Source organism: Lemur catta, chromosome 2 (genome assembly GCF_020740605.2).
Source record: "Lemur catta isolate mLemCat1 chromosome 2, mLemCat1.pri, whole genome shotgun sequence".
NCBI lineage: Eukaryota > Metazoa > Chordata > Mammalia > Primates > Lemuridae > Lemur > Lemur catta.
The window spans coordinates 62,714,490-62,736,356 of record NC_059129.1 but is presented as its reverse complement, the minus strand read 5'-3'; the positions used below and the strand labels follow the sequence as shown (position 1 = coordinate 62,736,356).

Genomic DNA, 21,867 nt, shown 5'->3' with positions numbered 1-21,867 from the left:
CCTTATTTGCTAATTAATTGGACTTTCATCTTTGGTGTGGAACTCACAGTTGCTTTTACCAGTTTCCTCTGAACCAAATGGCTGATATTTATTTCAATGGGATTTTAAATTCACTTCCAGGCTTTAAAAATCTAGAGCAATATTCAATAGCTAGGGAGTGGGTACAATGAGCAAAGAGAATAAAACTTGGTTTCCACAAAAGAGAGTGGTCTTTAGTTAATGTGATAGAGTTTTGGGATAATGGTAAAATAAAAACAAAACAAAAAAGATGAAGCATGTTTAAGATTGTGTTTCATATCTTACAAATATGTCCTAAATATTGTCAATGCATTGTCACTTTATGCTTGCAAAGAACTTATTTAAGGCCTTTAAAAAAATCTTTACTTCAGAAAGAAAAATCCCTATAGGATGATGGAGAGTAAAGAAATTGAGTTACAATAACTCATGTAATATGTGCTATACTAAAAACAGCTCAAGAATTAATTTATAAGAAAATAATATTCCATATGTATAAAGAAATAATACATATGTTATTAAATTTAACTACCAGGATGTTCATTCTAACATTGTTTATAAAAATAAAAATTATGAAAACTGTAATATTTAACAGGAATTTTATTAAATAAAATATAGTAGATTAATAAAGCTGAATAGTATTCTGAAATTAAAAAATGTTATAAATATAGTGGCATATGAAAAACAATATATTTTGAGATTAAAAGTCATAAAATTATGCATACATGGTGAACACATTTCAGTAACTAAATTGTGCATGCAAGTTTGTGAATTAGGGATAGGAAAAAAACACATAACAAAATAAAAAACAGTGGGTAATGAGACTTTCAAAGAATTTTATTACTGCTATCTACCTATCAGTTTTGTAACATGGAAATAAGTTTTTTAAAGTAGCAATATGAGAAAAACAGTTTCAAGGAGAAAGAGAAAGTGTTAATAAATAGGTAAACAAAAAGAAATACCTGTGTTTATTAATTTTACTACTTTATTATTTACTTTATTTTTGAAATTATAAAGTATAATAAAAGTACCTAATACTTATAACATTTTAAAAGATGAAATGCGGCCGGGTGTGGTGGCTCACGCCTGTAATCCTAGCCCTCTGGGAGGCCGAGGCGGGTGGATCGCTCGAGGTCAGGAGTTCGAGACTAGCCTGAGCGAGACCCCGTCTCTACTAAAAATAGAAATAAAAATTATCTGGACAACTAAAAATATACATATAGAAAAAATTAGCCGGGCATGGTGGCGCATGCCTGTAGTCCCAGCTACTCGGGAGGCTGAGGCAGTAGGATCGCTTAAGCCCAGGAGTGTGAGGTTGCTGTGAGCTAGGCTGATGCCACAGCACTCACTCTAGCCGGCGCAACAAAGTGAGACTGTCTCAAAAAACAAAAAAAAAAAAGATGAAATGCTATCAGAACTTTACAACTGCCAAAGACAAAGAAAAATATAGGAAATTTTATTAGAATTTCAGTAAACTTGTTCTTTACTATTTCTACAGTAATAACTCCGTTAAGAACTATTTTAACCATACATTTTAAATTTGAGGTTATGTAGAGAGATAAATAGTGGTGGGTTTTTGTATAAATGATAGGTCCATGATCTTTATGGAATTTCTGTGTTCCCTAGGGAGAACCAGGAGCAATAGGTCCCCCAGGAGAACCAGGATACATGGGTTTACCTGGCATTGAAGGAAAAAAGGTATGCATTGGTTAGGATACATAATTCAAGGCCACTTACATGTAAGTTTTCCTTGTATGAAATTAGCATAGTAGGACTGGTTATATTTTTAATGATAAAGTACCCTATGGTTTTGGTGTATGTATAATGTGTTCAGTCTCATGCTAATAGCTATGGTATCTTTCATATTCCTCTATGGGTATTATCTACTAGATGAAGACGTTAGAAGAGGCATGCAGATCAGAAAATATAAATGTATAATTAAGTAACATCCTGTAAATTCAGATTGTTTGCCATCAACCCAGGTGAGTCAAGAACTTTTTTAGGAAAATTATCCAGTGTCAAGCACTCCTATCAAAATATGAATACCACTCTTACCAAAAGTGAGTCAAAAGTCTGAAAGGCTAAAAATTATACTCACAAAAGGCTGGGCACCAGAGCCCATGCCTGTAATCCCACTGATTTGGGAGGCCAAGGTGGGAGGGTCTCTTGAGCCCAGGATTTGAGACCAGCCTGGGCAACATGGCGAGACTCTGACTCTACAGAAAAAAAAAAAAATTAAAAATTAACAGGGTGTGGTAGAGCATTCCTGTAGTCCCGGCTACTTGGAAGGTTGAAGCGGGAGGATTGTTTGAGCCCAGAGGTTCACGTCTGCTTTGAGCTATGATTGTGTCACTGCACTCCAGCCTGGATGATAGAGCGAGACTCTATCTCTAAAAAAATAAACAACAATTATACCCAAAATGTTTGACCTTGAATTTCTTATCTATGAAACAATTAGATTATGTAGATGTTCACTTAAAATTAATTTAAGGGGTTTAAAATACAAATCAAATATACTCATTTAAAATGTTTTGGTGAGGTGAGAAAACACTATGTTATCCCTCATCTCTCTATTTCTTTTTTTAAATTTTTAAAAAAATTTTTATTTTTAATTATTACAAGTACATAATAGTTGTATATATTCATAGTGTGCATATGATGTTTTGATATGGGCATACAATGTGTTTAATCAAATCAGGGTAATGGGGCTATCCATCACCTCAGGCATTTATCATTTCTTTGTGTTAGAACATTCCAATTCTATTCTTTTAGTTATTTTAAAGTATACCCTAACTTACTGTTGATTATACTCACTTTGTTGTGCTATCAAATATTGTTCATCCTATGTAACTATATTTTTGTACCCATCAACCATCCCCACTTTATCCTTCCTTCTCCTCTACACATCCCAGCCTCTTTGTCTGGTAACTGTCGACCTACTCTCTGTCTCCATGAAATCAATTGTTTTAATATTTAGCTCCCACACATGAGTGAGAACATGTGAGATTTGTCTGTGTTTGGCTTATTTCACTTAACATAATGTTCTCCAGTTCTATCTATGTTGTTGCAAATAGCAGGATTTTATTCTTTTGTGACTATGTAATATTCCATTGTGTATATGTACCACAATTTTTTATCCATTCATTCACTGATGGACACTTAGATTGATTCCAAATCTTGGCTACTATGGATAGTGCTCCAATAAACGTGGGAGTGCAGATGATGTCTTTTTGATATACTACTTTCTGTTCCTTTGGATATATACCTAACAGTGGGATTGCTCTGTCATATGGTAGTTCTGTTTTTTAGTTTTTTGAGGAACCTCCATACTGTTCTCCATAGTGGTTGCACTAATTTAACGTTTTCACTAACAGTGTGTAAAGGTTCCCCTTTCTCCATATCCTCTCCAGCATTTGTTATTGCCCATTTTTTTTCTATAAAAGCTATTTTAACTGGAGTGAGATGATGTCTCATTGCAGTTTGGATTGGCATTTCTCTGATGAATAATGATGTTGAGGATTTTTTCATATACCTGTTGGCCATTTATGTGTCTTCTTCTGAGAAATATCTATTCATATCTTTTACCCAATTTTAATTGGATTATTTGATTGTTTCCTATTGAGTTGTTGGAGCTCCTTGTATATTCTAGTTATTAATCCTTTGTTAGATGGGTAGTTTGCAAGTATTTTGTCCCATTCTCTGGGTTGTCTCCTTGTTGATTATTTCCTTTACTGTGCAGAAGCTTTTTGGCTTGATATAATCCCATTTGTCCAATTTTGCTTTGGTTGCCTGTGCTTTGGGAGTACTACCCAAGAAATCATTGCTCAGACCAATGTCCTGAAGCATTTCCCCAATGTTTTCTTTTAGTAGTTTCATAGTTTTGGGTCTTAAAGTCTTTAATCCATTTTGATTTGATTTTTGTATATGGAAAAAGAAAAGGGTCTAGTTCATTCTTCTGTATATGGATATCTAATTTTCCCAGCAACATTAATTGAAGAGACCGTCCTTACCCCACTGTAGCTTTGTTGAAGATAAGTTCACTAAAGACATGTGGATTTATTTCTGGGTTCCCTATTCTGTTCCATTGGTCTATGTGTCTGTTTTTATACCAGTACTGTGCTGTTTTGGTTACTACAGCTCTGTAGTATAATTTGAGGTCAGGTAATGTGATTCCTCCACTTCTGTTCTTTTTGCTCAGGATGGCTTTGACTACTCTGGGTCTTTTATGGGTCCATCTAAATTTTAGGATTTTTTTTCTATTTCTGTGAAGAATGTAGTTGGCACTTTGATGGGGATTACATTGAATCTGTAGAGTGCTTTGGGTAATATGGACATTTTAACAACATTGATTCTTCTAATCCATGAGCATGGAATATCTTTTCATTATTTTATGTCTTCTTCAATTTCTTTCATCAGTGTTTTATAGTTTTAGTTATAGAGATTTTTCACTTCTTTGGTTAAGTTTATTCCTAGATATTTCATTTTATTTGTAGCTATTGTAAGTGGGATTACTTTCTTGGTTTCTTTTTAAGATTATTTGCTGTTGGCATATAGAAATGCTACTGATTTTTGTATGCTAATTTGGTATCTTTCAACTTTACTGAATTCATTTATCAATACTAATAGTTTTTTGTGGAGTCATTAGGTTTCTGTAGAAATAAGATCATATGGTCTGCAAAGAAGGATAATTTGACTTCTTCCTTTCCAATTTGGATGCCCTTTATTTCTTTATCTTGTATGATTGCTGTAGCTAGAACTTTCAGTACTATATTCAATAACAATGGTGAAGGTGGGCATCCTTGTCTTGTTCTAGAACTTACAGGAAAGGCTTTCAGTTTTTCTCCATTCAGTATGATATTCACTGTGCATCTGTCCTATAAGGTTTTTATCATGTTGAGGTGAATTCCTTCTATTTCCAGTTTTTGTAGAGTTTTTATCATGAAGGTATATTGAATTTTATTGACTGCTTTTTCAGCATTAATTGAAATGATCATATGGTTTCTGTCCTTTGTTCTGTTGATATGATATATCACATTGATTGATTTGCCCATGTTGTACCATCCTTGCATCCCTGGGATGAATCCCAGTTGGTCATGATGAATGTTGTTCAATTTTGTTTGCTAGTATTTTGTTGAGTATTTTTACATCTATATTCATCAAAGATATTGGCCTATAGTTTTCTTGTGTGTGTGTGTGTGTGTGTGTGTATGTGTGTCTTTGTCCGGTTTTGGTATCAAGTTGATATAGGCTTCATAGAATGAATTTGAGAGTATTCCCTCCTCCTTAATTTTTTGTAAGAGTTTAAGTAGGATAGGCATTAATTTTTCTTTGAATACTTGGTAGAATTCAGCAGTGAAGCTAGCAGGTCCTGGGCTTTTCTTTGATGGGAGACTTTATTACTGCTTCTATCTCATTACTCATTATTGATTTATTCAGGTTTTGGGTTTCTTCCTGGTTCAGTTGTGGTAGGTTGTATGTATCTAGGAATTTATCCATTTCTTCTAGGCTTTCCGATTTATTGGCATATAGTTGCTCATAGTAGTCTCTAATGATCCTTTGGATTTCTGCAGTATCAGTTGTAATCTCTCTCTCTTTCTTATTTTGGTCAAGCAAGGGAACCTTGATCTTCATCTTAAGTATTGTTTGGAGTTTTTGAGGGACAACTGATGCCCTTGTACCTAAAAAGTCCATGTTACTGCAGGTGCATAGATTTCAGGTTATATGTAAATATACTGGCTTTTGTTCTGAAAAGGATACAAAGTTTTATGTCTTCATCTTCACATCCCTTGCTGTTTGTTTTCTACCATTTCATTTTCTATCCATCATGTGTTATCTCCTTGGCCCCTAGGTTATTTTATGTAGTGTGCTTCTAGACCTTTTTGTTCTGATGAGCAGTAGGCAGCACTTGCTGAGACAGAGATAACTCCATACAGCAACAGTTAAGTGTTAGACTTTCAGTGAATGTTAAGGAAATCTACTGTGGATGTATGATTGAGCTTAAGAGAATTTTCTTGTTCAAAAATTTGCTGTTTACAAAAAATCTGTATTTTCTTTGTTGTAAACACAAAACTGTACTCTATACTTAAATAGCATGATGAGGTAGAAAGGAAATTTGGAAACAGTATCCAAGCCCAACTTTGGGCAAGTGCTTACCTTTCCTGATCTGCAATTTTATTATTTATATAAAGGAGAATGTTGTATTATACTAGTTGGTCTCTAATTTTCCTTCTAGCTGAGAAATTCTCTGAAACTTATTATTATAAAATATGAATTTTTCTCCAAAAGCTCATTTTTGAAGCACATATTTTCTAAACTATCATTGAAACATTATATTTTACTTTGTCATTGTTTCCTATAAACTTGTGGCTACTAATAGCTTAATGGAAGATTTTCAGTTTGATTTCATAAAACAACATTTGTTAAAATGAGTCCTCTCTTGTTAGTTTGCTTAACCTCAGACTGTGAACAATATAGAAAAGTTTTCTTCTTTCTGGTAAAATAGAAATTGTGGTAACTTTGCTTTCAAATGTAGGAGCACAAGACAGTGTTCTTTTAGAACATCATTTTGACATAATGTGGTTTTGTTCTCTTCCCAAATACTGTGTTAGGATCAGCTTCTGTATATACAGGCACTTGTGGAATTTGCATGAGACCTTATGTTTTTCTCTGCTGAAGAAAAACATGTTTATTTGAAAGGATACAGAATATACTAGATTATGACATACATTAAATTTTTTTTGTAGGGGGACAAAGGAAACGAAGGTGAAAAAGGTGTTCAGGTTTGTTGTTTACTTTTTATAGGGGGTGGTGCTTAGCAATAAAATTGGAACTTTGTTCTTTTTAATTCCTATAATTGTTTTTCTAGTTCCTTCCTGTTTCACCATCAATATATAATTATTAAATCCTATCTTTATGCTGTTGAGTTCCTCAGACACCATCAAATCTAACCTTAAGATTCTTCACCACTTCACTGTTGTAGAAACCTTGGGAACCAAATGATTCAACAAAATAAAGATAGGGATTTTATTATATACTTCTGATATGTATTTATTTATATATTTACAGTGTGTTTGTTTCCAAAAATGTTTTGAAAAATGACAAAAACTAATTTGGTAAAAAAAAAAGAAAACCTAACACCAAATATAAAACATACTCAAACTATTATATAAGGAAGGAAAATTATATCAGGCTGAGGAAACCTAGGGTGATTTAGTTTGAACCTAGAAAGACATTTAGTTTGGGGTGTCTTAGCAACAAAGGCAAAGAGAAGAACCATGCTGCTGCTTTGGGAGACAAGGATAGTTTCGCCTCAGTTAATTTAAGTGTCTGAAAAGGGATTTTTCATTCACTGAAGGATGACCCTTGAATAGGGTGATACTAGCTGAGTCAATGACGTACTGACCTGGAATAAATTATATCTCATGGTCTTTCAATATTTTAAGTTTTAGAAACATAGGACATTTTAACCATGAATTGTATTAATAAGTCTAGTATCCAGACAGTATTTTAAAGAGGTTTTAAAGATTACAAATCTCAGTTATAGTGTCTGAGCTCTGCTATTCAGAATAAGCTTAAAGTAAATAGAAAAATACTTTGAAAAATTTCACAAATATAGAATTCTGAAAGCCCTAGAATTTCTAGAGGCATATAAGGAAATTTCAGATTGGAATAATAATAGTCAAAATCTACTAAGTTCACAGTCTTAACAGTCTCTACTTGTGGATTTATTCTTGATAACATATATGAAACCTTTAGAGTAGCATGACAAAATTCAGTTGTTTTCAGATAATTTTATGGAGGATCTTCAAGTATTAGTACAATATGAGGTAAATTTTAAGTAAGCATTTGTGAATTCCAGACCCATATATTCCAATTCTCTTCTTGGTATTGCATTTAGATACCTTGTGGGCACCTCAAGTTCAACATTTCCAAAACCGAACTTGTCATCTTTCCCCATAAACCGCTTCCTGCTTAAAGGTTCCTTGTCACAGCAATCAGCCCTAAATATTTCTTGAACTTGGCCCTTTCTTTCCATCCCCACTGTCCTAATTGTTTCTTATCAGGGATCCTGGGTTATTGCAATATCTTCTTAACATAGCTCCTTGAGTCTTTCCTTCCCCCCATACTTTTACTAGCATAAAACAGCTATGCTGTACATCTGCTTTGGAATCCTTTAATGGTGCCCCACACATTTCGAGATAAAATCTGTCCCGCAAAGTACCTCCTGGTTTGACTGAATTTTCTTCTTTAGTGTTATCTCTTGCCACTCTGCCCACTAATTATCCATTCCTTCTGGGCTGCTTTAGCCAAAAGGAACTACGTGCCTTTGCCCCGTGTCTGCTCTCCCTGGTACACCCTCCTATCCTTTCTCCAATTGGCCACCTCTGACTCATCCCTCAAGGCTGAACTCAAGGGTGAGTCACATTGCCTACCCTCAGTCAGATGCACCTCCCTAAGACCCAGTAGTATCCAGCCCAGATGTTTAATTATGCATTGTATACTTATCAGATGTATTTTCATCATTCTTGATTTAATTGTTTATGTTTCCTACTGCACATTAAGCAACTTGAAGGCAACAGTGATACCTTTGTTTCAGTGTCTCTAAGTGCCAGCAAATAGATGCTGTTCAATAAATATTGTAAATTAACTTATGTAAGTAGATGAGTAAATCACTAGGCCAGAATGATTTGAAATTTTAATCACTAATCTATTTTTTTAATCTTTCATTGAATGTACTATCTAGGCATACATCTTCCTAGAAACTGCTAATTATCTTGTCCAGTATAGGGATGAAGTAGTGCTCCAGGGTCTAGTGTGATGTCTTATGTATGGTAGATACAAAAATATTTATTGAATGGACATGTTTATATCTTTATTAATTTTTACCTCTTCTTATTTGTCTTGATTTGAACACTTTCCTTCAATTTTTTTACTAAAATGTAATAATATGTTTTAATTTTTTTAAATAAAATTTTAAAGAGGTCTTTTTGTCTTTACATGTTCATAGTAGATTTCTTCCTCTCTGGTCTCCTTGAGTCCATTCTACTTCCTTCCTCCCACACTTTTACATTGCAGTTAGATGCCTCATGGGCACCTCTAGTTCATATACTGAACATAATTGTGTTATTGAAATTAATAAAATGTCCACATCCATTAGTTTTTAAACTACTTTCATAGTTTAAAATGAATGTTATAATGTCATAGTATGAGCTCAGCAGAACATCCTCATTATCTAGAATTATTTCCTGTTCACCCAAAATCACTTGTTTTTTCCTTGTCTTCTATTCATTTTAACTCTAAGATTAGGATGACTTTCCTTTACTTCTTCTTTTCCTGTGAGTGACTAACTTTCCCATCTCTCACATAATTTACATATTTGTATCACTGCTTTTGTGACAATTCTTCTGTACTTCAGGGTAATACATAGTTTGTATTGTGTATGTGATTGCATCATAAGTGTGCAAACTAATTAATGATGTTTATTTAATGTTAAAGGGTCAAAAGGGAGAAAATGGAAGACAAGGAATACCGGGGCAACAGGTATTTTTGTTTTTCCTTTGATGAAAAATGAAATAATGAGTTACATAAATGGACAATGCTGAGAGAGGGATACTTGCAAATAAAAGCGGCTACAGAGAAGAATAGGTATAACATGCATTCTAAGCATACTAGGTTGAAGAGGTAGAGGGTGATGGTGATAATGATTTTCTTTAATTGTTTTATATTTTCACTTTCCCATACTGATAAAATGGGTGGCTGTGAAATTTGGTTTTCAATACTTTCTTCTGGCCAAGTAAATGCCTGAAGGTGGGAAATTCCACTCATATCTTGTATGAGTTCTTGGCCTGAATAACAGTCAGCCACACAATGGCAGCATCTCCAAACTTGCTGGTTAGTCTTGATTTTCTTCTTCAAATGTGAACAGCTGGGGCCACATGGAGTGGCAGAACATACTTGTTTCCGTTTAGTTTGTTCACAGATATAACTTACTACTCTAGAGGCTTATTAAAATGCTATCTGGAGGGACTGTGTAATGGAACAGACACATAATATTGCTTTGCTTCTCCCTTGACTAAACTCTTCTCATTGGGTAGTGTTTCAGTGAGATTTTCGTGTGGCATGTGTGTTTAATCAGAGCCAACGTGGACCCAAAAAGGCATAAAAGTGATTGGTACTTACATTGCATGTTTGCTGCTGCACTACCTATAGTTTGGGTAATGAGATCAGTTCCAACTTGGTCTGAATTGAAAGGACAAGGTATATATGTGCATCTTCCCATGGGGTAGACCTCTTTCTCTGAGTGGGAGTGGGAGAAACATTCAGCCATTACACCAGCTCTGGAGATAGGGGGATAAAACTGTGTAGCAATATTTCCAAGGACAAGGGCCTTGGTTCCTTACTTGGAGGATTCAGAGGAGCCATGGGGGACTACCTTGGGCCCCTATTCTTTTCGGTCTCAGATGAAAGGCGAGTGCTCAATATTAAAAAGACTTGAGAATTTAGAAGCTAATAATAAGAACAAAAGTAACTGAGAGGAGAAGTGAATTGAATTTGCCTGAGTAAAATTATGTTCAATAAAAAATGTTTTTTGATTTTCATGCTCCTCCACTCCACTCAAACCCACTTGATGATACAACCAACTCTTTCCCTAGTTCCTTCCCTGGCAACACAGATCAACCCTCTGAGTTTCCCTAAGTTAATCACACAGTATTTATAAATAGCTGTTCTCATAGGACCTTTGCCCCTTCATCCATTCAACCTTCATAACCCAGGTCTTTCACCCAAAATTGTTACTCATAGTAACTATCTGGAAAAAAAAAAAAAAAGATATTTCCTTTGGAATTTGAGCTCACAACTTACCTAGCTCACTGGCTTACAGATGACACTTCCTCCAAAGTTCCATTAACTTGTTTTTTTCTCATTTCTCAAGGAGAATAACGTGTCTACTCTCCTAAGGCAGGATTTAGGCTCCCTGGAAAGCTTCTGCCCTAGATTTGCTGGAAGCCATGTTTCCCACCGCCGGGAGCTGAGTCTATATGAAGCAACCAGGGGCCAGAACAGCTGTTGCTTTTCAGCAGCTGAATCCCAAACTCCTTATGTAAACGAATTCTTAGTTACCTGTCATCCTACCAAGTGCTGTATGTGTGTAATTTTTTGGCCCTCATTTTGTGAACAGGGTCCAAGTGAATGTTTCTCTCACATAATCATCTTAATGGATTCTCAGATGACAGCTGTTTTCAGTTTCGGCTCTAATTCGGTTCTCATACTGAGAAATTACTATTTTATCTTTCCCCTTACATTGGCTCCAGTTGTAGGATTATGTCTGGTAAGGGATCTCCCCTGCATTTCTTCAGATACAGAACTTAAGAATGGCCACACAGAAAATGTTTTACTTACTAATAGATTTTTATATAAAACTAAATATTTGGTGTATTTATGCTCACATTTTAATTTGAGAATCTATCTTTCTTTGTAACAAGTGACTTTACCTAATTCTTTCCTTTGTCTAATTTAAATACCATGTTTAAGGAACCTAAAAGTCAAAAGATACACCCAAACTCAAACTTCATCTTGTAAAATATTATACATTAAATTTCATATTGAATTGAAGAACATCAGTTTTTAAAGTTGAATAATGAAACTGTACCTGTGTATATGAAAGTTATACCTCTTTTCTTGAACTGATATTGGGTGATTTTAGAGTGTGAATGTACAATGAATTTCAAAAATGGAAAATTTGCATGCCTTTCCTGAGAGTTTTTATCTATAATATGTCATTGGAGTGAATATGTGAGAGAGTTGAGTGGGAAAGAATTTAATAGAGCCGTCCAGATGCCGCTAGTAATTATGGTGATGAGTGAGCTTCATGCTTGGGCTCCCTAGTGTTTATATCACTGGAGAAAAACCCATATTTTACATTACACTGCTTCTCTAGGCTCTTAGTTACCAGCAGTGAGTGATTCAGGCACAGAACAAATTTGTGTTTTCTCTTTTATTAGTTACTTTTAATGGTATCTTTGCTTTAATTCACCCTTTATCAATAGTACTCAATCAAAACTTAAATTTAATTTTCCTTAAAATGGTAATATATTTTAAAAGCCAAATTCCATCCTAAACTACATATTTGATTCATATCTAAGAATAAAACAGTTACATGAATTAAAATTTTTACATTGTCCAGTTAACATATTTTCTAATGATTAGCCTCCTTTTTTTCTCTTTATTATTTTTTTCTTAATTTTTTTATTTTTCCTCTCATCTAGTCTTATTTAGCCTCCTTTAAAAAGGCAAAAAGATCTCATATGTGTAATTCTGTCACTAATCCTATCAATATGTTCCAAACTGACTATTAAAGTTAGATTAAATATGTGGTAAAAGGTGCATACCACATTACTAGTACTGTAGCTCAAACATTTATTATAATTTTTTCCTATTAATTTCCAAAGGGAATTCAAGGCCATCACGGTGTCAAAGGAGAGGTATGTTTCTTCACATATTATACTCCCTTTGTCCAGTCCTTATTGCTTGGATTTTGATACTGTGTGCTAGCTTTGAGTTACAAAACAGGAAATATCCTTCATGTTCTTCAATAGAAGTTTCTAATTAGTGATTTTCAGAATATATACATTTATACTGAATTAGATTTGATATATATTTGCCAATATTATTGGTTCTTCTTCTAGACCAGAAGCTAAATTTTTCTGCGTATTTTCAATAAAGAATATTGTATGTTTCAGTATTTGTCTGTTCCATTTGAAAGCAAGCTCCTTGGGAACAGGACTCTGTCATGGCCATTGTTTTATCTCTGGTACTATGTATATTACCTATATACTATACTCAATAAATAATAGATGTTTGTCAGGCTTGCTGGTTGGTTGTATGGATAAACATGAGCTTAATATGATATGATATTTCTCTTCTGGTCAATGGCAGTGTTTTCCAGCTATTTTCTACATAGCGCATATATACACACACACACACACACACACACACACACACACACACACACACACATATATGCACACACACACACACACGCACGTGTATATATGTATAGTAATATCCTTAAGGACTTTTATGATGCAATTATACCTTCTGAAATATTTACTAGAACTTTTAAAGATTTCTCTTGGTTTTAGAGAGGTGAAAAGGGAGAACCTGGTGTCAGAGGTGCCATTGGACCAAAAGGAGAATCTGGGGTGGATGGCCTGATGGGGCCTTCGGGTCCCAAGGGGCAACCTGGGGAAACAGGTCCTCAGGGACCTCCTGGTTTGGATGGGAAGCCCGTATGTATTCTTCTTCTTTCAAGTTTTAGATTTTCATTGCTTTTTACTCAGCACGTACATGTTATAACCCTTAATAATTTGATGCAGGGAAGAGAATTTTCAGAACAATTTATTCGACAAGTTTGCACTGATGTATTAAGAGGTAAGTCTCAAATGTAGAGTTTTAATAACTTTTCAAATTACAAAAGTAATACAAATTCTTGGTAGAAATTTTAAGAGATATAAGTAAGAAAAAGAAGAAAATAGATAACATTTACAAGACCCTATCTGGTTTTTTATAATGAACATTTTTATAAAGATGGAATATTATATATATGCTTATAATCTTTTTAATAAAGCAATTTATCATTATGTTACCATTAATTAAATTTTCTTTTGTAACATAATTCTTGATAATTTAATTCATAAATATGGATGTCTACAATTTAATTTACCAATTTCTTTTTTTGGGAGGCAACTTTAACTTTGATCCCTATTTTAAGCAATTGCAATAATAAAATTATTGCACGGCGCAATGAATCTTTCCATAGTTAAATTCCTCGAAGTGAAATTATTGGCTAAGAGAGATCTTCATAGATATTTTTCTGTAATTAAAAAAACATTATTAGAGATACTAACTTCAAATCACCATTTAAACATATGGGTTGGGGTTTCTTTGTTTTTAAGCCCAGCTACCAGTCTTACTTCAGAGTGGAAGAATTCAGAACTGTGATCATTGCCAGTCCCAACATGGTTCCCCTGGTATTCCTGGGCCACCTGGTCCCATAGGCCCAGAAGGTCCCCGAGGATTTCCTGGTTTGCCAGGAAGAGACGGTGTTCCTGGATTAATGGGTGTCCCTGGACGCCCAGGGCCCAAAGGATTAAAAGGTACCTAACTTGTTTGAATAAGCAAATGAATTTTAAAAAGGCATTTTTTTTGTATTCACACCCTGTATTCATTTACTAGGCAAGAGTTAACTGTTTTCATGATAGAAAAAAATTTTTTGTAAGTCTCTAAGTCTTTTAAATAATTTGTCAACTGAATTAAAGAAAAATTATTAGGCCGGGCGAGGTGGCTCACGCCTGTAATCCTAGCCCTCTGGAAGGCCGAGGCGGGTGGATCTCTTGAGGTCAGGAGTTCGAGACCAGCCTGAGCGAGACCCCGTCTCTACTAAAAATAGAAAGAAATTATCTGGACAACTAAAAATATATATAGAAAAAATTAGCCGGGCATGGTGGCACATGCCTGTAGTCCCAGCTACTCGGGAGGCTGAGGCAGGAGGATCGCTTGAGCCCAGGAGTTTGAGGTTGCTGTGAGCTAGGCTGACGCCATGGCACTCACTCTAGCCTGGGCAACAGAGCGAGACTCTGTCTCAAAAAAAAAAAAAAAAAAAAAAGAAAAATTATTTTATTTTCTTGATGCAATATTCTCAAGTAGGGAGAGAGGTCAAAATTATGAACATGTGAAGTTACAAATGAGAAAATGTTGACAATGCTCTTAGAAACTTGGCTTGAGGCTAACAAGGTATTTAAATGGAAAATCACAGATAGCATTTCCTTTATTTTAACTTCGGTAGCTTTCTGCACTGTTACTTTATTGAAGATTTTTTTTCCGATTATAGGAAGAATTATATTTTGCAACCAAATTTCCTTATAGCACACAACTTACCTCTCCTTGCCTGTAAATGTTTACATGAAATGTTGGTTGATAAATCTTTCCTTTTTGTTTAATATTATATTAACAACTTAGATCTTTTGTGACAATAATAAAAGAATAACTGTGATTAACACAGAGGACTAGTAATCTCAAGCCATTTTGTTTTCTTAATATTCTATTCCCATTAAGTCTTGTATCTAGACCACTGATAATTTTAGAATTTTTTGCTTTAAAAATTGTTTCCCATTAGTAATAAAAATAGGTGGCAAGATATTTTTAAAAGACAATTTTTTTTCAATGTGTATATGAACAGCTTTGAAAGGAAGGATCTAGAAGGCAGTGATTTTACAGTAAAAGTAAGCTTGCTCACATGTTTGACACTCTGCAGGCCTGCCAGGAAGAAATGGGGCAAAGGGCAGCCAAGGGTTTGGATATCCTGGAGAACAAGGTCCTCCTGGCCCCCCAGGTAAGAACTGGTATATGCTTATAAGTGTTGCTGCACATTTTGCTTTAAGAAAAATCATTATTGATCTATGTCAAATAATTTGAAACCAAGACATTTGTTTCCTTTATTGAGTCATTTACATTTAAGACATTGAGGTCTAACTTTTAGAATATTTTTTCTTATCTTATATTCATGAATCATTTAGGATTATCTCTTGCTTATCGTTTAGATTGTCTAATATCTACTCCTTAGAAGAGGTCCAGAATGCTTTTAGTTACCACTGCTTACCTGGTGTACAAAATTGTTTGATCTTTATGACTCTTAGGGAATCAGAAAAATGCTGAAGTGGACTCTTAAATAACTCCTGAAAGCTATGCTAGTTAACTTTGCCTTGCCTCAGTTTCCTCATTTGTAAAATGGTGGTGATAATGTCATCTGCATCATGGCATTATTGGAAGATTAAATGAGTTACTATATGTAGTGCTTTCAGAACAGTGCATGATAATCATAGCTACGTTTTCAATAAATGTTTGCTATTATTATTTTAGATGTTACTAACTCATGAGGCTTTTGAGTGGATCAAATGATTTAATACTACTTATGTAAAACACTAAGAACAATACCTACAATCCTAGTTAAGTTCTAAATAAATGTTTATTAGTAGTAGCAGCACTATAAGTAGAGTAGTAGGAAATACTCCAAACCCCTCTGCTCCATCTCAAAACCTGAATATTTTGTTTTTGTTATTTGGAATCATCTTTAAATGGCCAATATCGTAACTTAACTTTTCTGTCCTGAAGCATGCTAATTTAACTACTCAGGCAATGTTTCAAAAATTAATGCTATAAAATCTATGTGTGTTGATGACTGTTATGCTATGACAATGACAATGTATTGAGATATGGAAACTATATATATATATATACACACACACACACACACACACACACACACACACACACATATATAATGGAAATAGTCATTTTTATGGCAGATATGGCACAAAAAGGACTTTTAGAGCTTTGGATTATCTATTTATCACCTGCTAATTTATAATAATATTGGCAAAAGATAGGCTGAAAGGAAGAAATAAGTTTGGACAATCCACAAATTAGAATATTAGAATGTTAGCTTAATGTTTTAATCAGTAGCATGATTGCTATATTCATATGCCTAGCCTGGTTTTTCAAAAATTGCTGATTACTTTTGGAAGGTTCTTTTCAGAGGGGAAAGCATGTAGAATTAGCAAAAGCTTGCCTCCTCTTTTAAATTACTACACATTTGTAAAGTGTTCAAGAGGTTTTATTTTTCAGTTTAAATTTCTTGCAGAATCAGTTACTTCACCATCAGAAACCAAAGTCCTCTGTTCACATATTGCCAATGTCCCATCTTAGGTCCAGAGGGCCCTCCTGGAATAAGCAAAGAAGGTCCCCCGGGAGACCCAGGTGTCCCTGGCAAAGATGGAGATCATGGAAAACCTGGAATCCAAGGGCAACCAGGCCCCCCTGGCATCTGTGACCCATCCCTATGTTTTAGTGTAATTGTTGGGAGAGATCCATTTAGAAAAGGACCAAACTATTAGTGTCTGATGCCTCATTCAGCAACCTAGGCATGGTGCTTTTCTTTTGTGGTCTTTTGCATCTCAGGAAGATAACCAACAGTAATCCCTTGAAAAGAAACTAAAGTACCTCGGTGTTTTTATTGTTCTTTTTCCTTATGGAAAAATATATACAAGGTCACATATACTGATTTCAAAGGCTCCTCAGTCATTTGGAGTCCTTAGATTAGTAGCATTAATTAAATCTCAAGGGTTTCTTGTAAAGTCCATTTGTTCTAATCAAAGTTAAATATGAAAATCCACCATTGCCTGCTCGCCAGTCGATTTTAGTTACTGTGAAGCAGTTCACATTCAGCCTCCATGCAGTAGCGATTTGAGTTCAATTTCATGTTTGTGTGAATTTCGTGTTTCCTGTCGCACAGCTCATGCATGTACATTACCCAAAACGTATATTTGGTCGTTGGAAATAAGATCAGGGCTGATATTCAGCTGGGATAGACCGTATTGCCGTATTTGTCATTTACTCCAGTGTCTGTGCCTATTGGTAAGGGTCAGTGGACTGCTTGTTGTTCAGTGTTTGAAATATCACTAATCATATAAGATTAATGTATTTCTTCTTTCATTTTTAGACTCTCAAATCAGGTTAACGATTATGCTAAGAAAGAGTATTAATTACATTGGGAATGGTCGAAATCATGTAACATTAAAAATATTTCAGAAAAAATGTTTCATTGTACAACATATTCAAAGAAAATGTAAATTCAGAAGTACCCAAAAGACTTTATACTTGCTAATTAATTGGTATCTTTGTTGTATGCCCTCATTTTTCTTTTCACTTATTATATGTGTATGTTCATATATGTTAATTTTCATTGTAGCAATGTTAATGGGAATAAATGCCCTAGTTGAAAGGAAAGATAACTACACAAATCCTAGAATGTATTGATATTTTTAGCAGACTTTAAAATATTATGAATAGCCTTTGTGTATTGTTCCTAATGCTTTTGTAAGGAATAGAATTTGAGATGCTTCATTTTTGTCATGCTTAAAATTTTGTTGCATGCTTGTTATTCAGAGTACAATAAAGTTTTGTACAGGACTCATTGCAGCGTCTTTTTTTTTAAAACTTAATTTTAACCGATTGTTGAATACATTATCACGTGGTCATTTGTTCAATGGATATAATTAATAGATTGTTTACCCTATTCTTAAAAAATGTGTTTGTCTGAAATAAAAGCTTACAAATTGAGTTGGTGTGCTACTCTCCTGAACAGGTGCAACACCTGCTTCTTAGCCCAGTCATGGCTATTGATCAATGCTTAACATTATTGACATGCAGATTCTACCACTTTGAGGAGGACTTTGGAGGAGACTAAAGTCCATGAAGTTTAGTACCTGAATGAACATAAGGCTTCTTTTGAAGTTCTATCCTCTGCAAAGTCCCAAGTACCTGCTTAGGCCTAACAATTTTATTATCCCTGCTTTAATTATGGCATTTGCTGCTAAGACCTGATAAAGAAGCAGAAAAAGGTAGTTGGTATCATTTCTTCACTCATTCAACCAACATTTACCCCAGATAAGTGCCAGATACTGAGCCGGGATACAATGGCGAGATGTTGGAATCTGGCCTAAGGGAACTCATTTCTGAGGAGACACAGGTAAGTAAACAGGGAAAAGTAAAACATGTATGATTTCAATACATGCATTCTAAGAAAGAAGAAGATACTGTAGACATGTATAAAGATGGTGATATGGACTGAATTGTATTTCCCCCAACTCATAAGTTGAAGCCCTGACTCTCAATGTAACTATATTTGAAGTTAAGGCTTTTAGGAGGTAACTAAGATTAAATGAAGTCATAAGGGTGTGGTCCTAAACCCGTAGAATTGGTAGCTTTTATAAGAAGAGGAAGAGCTCCCTCTCCCCTCCTCCTTTGTCTACACCCCTCCCCACCCAGGGGTACACCCAGGAGAGGCTATGTGAGGGCTGTCTGCAACTGGGAAGAGGCCCCTCACCAGAATTGGACAATGCAGGCAGCCTAATCTTGACCTTCCAGCCTCCAGAACTGTATGAAAATAAATTTCTGTTTACGCCTCCAAGTCTATATTTTGCTATGGCATTTCAAGCTGACTAATGCAAATAGTGGTAAGCTGGCAAGTATTAGCCTATCCAAGTCATGCAAAAATAATGAAAATGAGCAAAAGCTGGAGGATTAGACAAAGCATGGAAGCATGGAAAATTCCAGAAAATACAATTTATGGAATATTAACCATATTTACTTTGAGTATCCCTAATTTTTTATTTTTTATTTTTTTAGAGACAGGGTCTTGCTTTGTCACCTAGGCTGGAATGCAGTGGCACGATCATACCTCACTACCGCTTTGGATTCCAGGGCTCAAGCCATCCTTCTGCCTCAGCCTCCCAAGTAGCTGGAACTACAGATGCGTGCTACCACGCCCAGCTAATTTTTAAAATTTTTTGTAGAGATGGTGTCTTGCTATATTGCCCAGGCTGGTCTTGAACTCTTGGCCTCAAGTGATCCTCCTGCCTCAGCCTCCCAAAATGCTGGAATTACAGGTGTGAACCACTGTGCCCAGCCTGTGCTTTTAAAATTGGTATCTCAAGATAAAATATTTCCATAATTTATCACAGTATATGATACATCCCAACATAGTTTTGCCTTGGACAAATTTGAGACTAACCCATAACATACTGATTTTTAAGAATGAGTAGGTGAGTGCTTTTTGTCCTGCAAGTACATTTTTGCACCATAGTTGTTTGTCAGCACCATGTTACGGGCAAGCCTTTTAAGTGTAGTTGTTAAGAGCAAGGCTTCTGTAGTGAGATTGCCAGGATTCAAATCCCTATTTTCTATTTCTAGCTGTGAGTCTTCAGAACATTTATTTACCTCCTTGTGCTTAAATTTCTTCATATGTTGGGGGAAATTAATAATATTTACCTCATAGTGTTAAGAAGATTAAATGAGATGAAACGAAATTAATCAGTAGAATAAAATCATACAGTATACCAGAACCATACAGAAGATGTGGATTTGTCAAATCTTGAGAGTGAAAAATTTAAAAAAACATATTAAAAACATTTTGTATGTGTGTAACTGATACTGAATAAAGTTCATCTGATTCACTGCCATTCAGAATGAAACTTTCAGTCTTAAGAGTAAAAATAATTCTTTGTAAAGGCTATCTTTCCCAAATTTTAACCATTTTCCTCTAAGACGTAAAATAGGAACAATTTAGAAAAAAGAAAACCTTGGGGTTTATGGTCTTGGGGTACTGTATTTTGTTCCTGGTAATTAGAACTTTATTAGGCACTTAATTTAATTTTCATTATGAAGAGGTTTTCAATTGGAATGGAACTGGAACTCAACCTTTGATCCCCAGTAGAGGGCAGCAAAATACACACATACATGCATGCATACGTACATACATATACACAGGTAAGCTATGGTAAGCTTTCCTCATTATAGTACTCATGTAAGTTATCACTCTATATCTTTAGCCTGAACATTTTCTCATTTTTGTAAGTATGGTTAGAAGTTAACCTTAAAACATAATTGTTTCAAAGAAGAAAAAGATATATCGTTTTCCTAAGTTGAACACCTACACCATAGTTAACCAAGTTGATATTGTGATCTCTTGCCTATCTGGTTTACCTTTGTATAGTTCCATTTCTTAAAGTGCTCTGGCTAGGAGCTTTGATTAGTTCTTCTGATTGATAACTTCATTGATAACTTCATTGTCAAAGGAGAGGTTCAACGCTCACTCCTGATAATACTTAGTTACAGATCTGGCCCATTAGCTGTGTCCTGCCAAGGGAAGGTAGAAAGCTGTTCTTATCATTATGTTGAGATTGCACTGAATAGTCAAAGGACTTGTCACCCTCATCCTTGTACAATAGGTTGTATAAAATGTCAACACAAGAGGTTAGCAACTCTGTGACTAGAGCAAGCATCCAGAGCTTCATTTTTAATGACTGCAGGAATAGGATAGGGAGCTTCAAATGGAACTTCAAATTCAGAGTCTTTTCTGTAGTTTTAAGGGAAAGACCAGAAATCAACCCATGGTTTGGTTTAATTGAACTGTAAATATTTCTTTTGGGGATATTTTAACAAAACTTTATCTTAAAATCTCTATAGAAGGTTTATTTTTCCCCAAATAACACATTTGAAATAAGGAACATTACTATAATGATAACCCACTAAGTAATGTCTGGGTTATGCCTTCCCAAAAGTAGGTTTTCACAGAAGGATTGCAAATAAACAGATTCCAAAATTCCCATATTGATATTTTAGGTAAAAATGACAACTTGAAGTAGGCAACTGAAGGATCATTCTGAATAAGAACTGGGAGCAATAACAGTGTTTTTCCATCATGTCCTCAGTTCAGTTCCCATTTCAAAATAATATTTAAAAATCTAATTTGGAAAGTGTCTATAGCTCTGATTGACATTCAAAGTAAAATTATGACATATATCATTTTGACAAAAGGTAAAAAGAGTCCTGTGACATGTGACGTTGAATGAATTTGGTAACTTCCCTGAATCTGTTTTTTTAATCTATAAAACAAAGGTTTAAATTACTGTATTTTTCTACCCTGGCTGTACATTAGAATCACCTAGGGAGCTTTAAAAAAATACTCTTGCTTGGGCTCCACCCAGATGTTCTGGTGTAATTGGTTTGCCTTCCAGGCAGAGGAAATAGCTTATAAAGGGCCTTGAGCCTTGAGGACATAGCTCAATGGGAGTGAAAGTAATTCTGTATTATTGGGTTCTAGAATGCTGGTGGTGGAGAGCGGCAAAAGATAAGGGTAGAGACAATGCGGGTGGGAAAAGGAATGGATAGGGAAGGAGGAGATATCAAAGAATCTTGCAGGATTTTAAGAAGGAAGTAGCGCAAAGAGATTTGCAT

General features: G+C 34.9%; 1 protein-coding gene across 2 annotated transcripts in view; it reads left to right on the top strand.

Moving 5' to 3' along the window:
* Nucleotides 1–18,041, top strand: part of COL21A1 (collagen type XXI alpha 1 chain) — a 189,192-nt gene extending 171,151 nt beyond the window's left edge. For both annotated transcript variants that reach the window (XM_045543782.1, XM_045543783.1), the window contains 9 exons: nucleotides 1,642–1,713; nucleotides 6,759–6,794; nucleotides 9,511–9,555; nucleotides 12,462–12,494; nucleotides 13,155–13,301; nucleotides 13,389–13,443; nucleotides 13,968–14,168; nucleotides 15,326–15,403; nucleotides 16,777–18,041. In XM_045543782.1, the coding sequence (XP_045399738.1) occupies nucleotides 1,642–1,713; nucleotides 6,759–6,794; nucleotides 9,511–9,555; nucleotides 12,462–12,494; nucleotides 13,155–13,301; nucleotides 13,389–13,443; nucleotides 13,968–14,168; nucleotides 15,326–15,403; nucleotides 16,777–16,964 (855 nt within the window). In that variant the 3' untranslated portion in view covers nucleotides 16,965–18,041. The remainder of the gene's footprint in view (nucleotides 1–1,641; nucleotides 1,714–6,758; nucleotides 6,795–9,510; nucleotides 9,556–12,461; nucleotides 12,495–13,154; nucleotides 13,302–13,388; nucleotides 13,444–13,967; nucleotides 14,169–15,325; nucleotides 15,404–16,776) is intronic.
* The last annotated feature ends 3,826 nt before the right edge of the window (nucleotides 18,042–21,867 follow it).